The sequence below is a fragment of the Otolemur garnettii genome, unplaced genomic scaffold (genome assembly GCF_000181295.1).
Source record: "Otolemur garnettii isolate 467f Iridium unplaced genomic scaffold, OtoGar3 scaffold00022, whole genome shotgun sequence".
NCBI classification, from domain to species: Eukaryota; Metazoa; Chordata; class Mammalia; order Primates; family Galagidae; genus Otolemur; species Otolemur garnettii.
Genome location: NW_003852417.1, coordinates 15,085,546 through 15,086,971, shown reverse-complemented (window position 1 = coordinate 15,086,971; position 1,426 = coordinate 15,085,546). Strand labels below are relative to the sequence as shown.

The 1,426-nt window shown below is 35.5% G+C and overlaps 1 protein-coding gene across 2 annotated transcripts in view; it reads right to left on the bottom strand.

Moving 5' to 3' along the window:
• Window positions 1-220: 220 nt before the first annotated feature.
• The window catches only part of UBXN2A (UBX domain protein 2A), a 35,133-nt gene continuing 33,927 nt past the window's right edge, over window positions 221-1,426 (bottom strand). For both annotated transcript variants that reach the window (XM_003787429.3, XM_003787430.3), the window contains one exon: window positions 221-1,028. In XM_003787429.3, the coding sequence (XP_003787477.1) occupies window positions 830-1,028 (199 nt within the window). In that variant the 3' untranslated portion in view covers window positions 221-829. The remainder of the gene's footprint in view (window positions 1,029-1,426) is intronic.

The window sequence follows — 1,426 nt, the reverse complement described above, 5'->3', positions numbered from 1 at the left end:
ATGTATGAAATATAAAATTTTCATTAGTTAGTAATGTGACAAATAGGCATTAGATTCTAAGTGAGGGTGGCAAATGTTAAACACAAATCCCAAATTTTTGAAAGGAAATAAAATGAAATGAACTGGGGTTCACAGTAGGCAGAATGTAACTTTTAAAAACTTTACATTTTTAGAAAATGTAGAAATGTGAGTAGGCAGATTAATTACTGACATTATACGAAGCTGCACAATTTTATTCTTAAATGAAAATACATCTTAGATAGTATTGCCAAATTGGTCTGAGTGTATCTTGCCAATACAGAATGACAACAGAACACTGTGAGGTTTAGGCATAGCTGTGGTAAAAATGGGTCTAACCTTTTGATTATATCTGAACTTTAAGACATTGGCTCTTTTAACTTGCCACATGTAATTTTTTAATGTATCGTGCCATTTAAAAATACTGAGAACACCTAACATTTAAATAAATGCCTGCTGTTTGTGAATGTTTAAATGACTGAAGTTGTGAACATATTTGCTAATTTATACCACATTTAGATTTTAAATGATATATCTATTTAACATACATTATGCTGATTAATTGGTATTTGAAAATAAGTCTATTTTTCTTTTGAGTAGGCTTTTGGTAAAAGTGCATGGAATATAATTTTCTAGTCATATGTTACTTTCCTAACCTATATTTATTTCAAAATCTTCTAACTCAGGAGAGGTAAACAGTAGGCAAACCAAAAAGTCCAGCAAATCTGACTTTTCCTGTCCTCCACTTTAGTTTGCACACCCACTTATAATCATCATTTCTCTGTAAATTTTCCACTGAGTCCATCAAAAATCAATGCTCTGAGAGTTTTCTAAAAGGTGCAGCAGTTCTGTGGAGTCTCTGAATGATTACAGCGCTCTGTAAACCCGCTTCTTCCAGGGTGAGGGTCTCATCTAGCAGTCTGAGGAAAGGAAGAGCTGTTGCCAAGGAAAAGGGAGGACTTCTTTGATATCCCTGGTACTGTTCAATGAAGTCTTTGATGTGGCTTACCCTGTGAAACAGCAGAAACTATTAACATAATTTTATAGAAAACTAAATTAGCTAGTTTAAGGTAATAAGAACATGTGAAGGTATCTGGATATGTTAATGCACAAAACAATCAAATTAAAACGTAACGGATCATTTGGGCTATCTTTTAAAGGGTGACCCCTGTTTGACAATAGGAAGGAATTATGGTTAATTATTTTAAGTGTGGTAAAGGTTATCATGCTGTGTTTTTAAAGAATTTTCAGACTTGGTGCCTATGGCTCAAGTGGCTAAGGCGTCAGCCACATACACCTAAGGTGGCAGGTTTGAATCCAGCCCCGGCCACCAAACAACAATGATGGCTACAACCGAAAAAAATAGCCAGGCGTTGTGGCGGGCACCTGTGGTCCCAGCTCCTGGGGA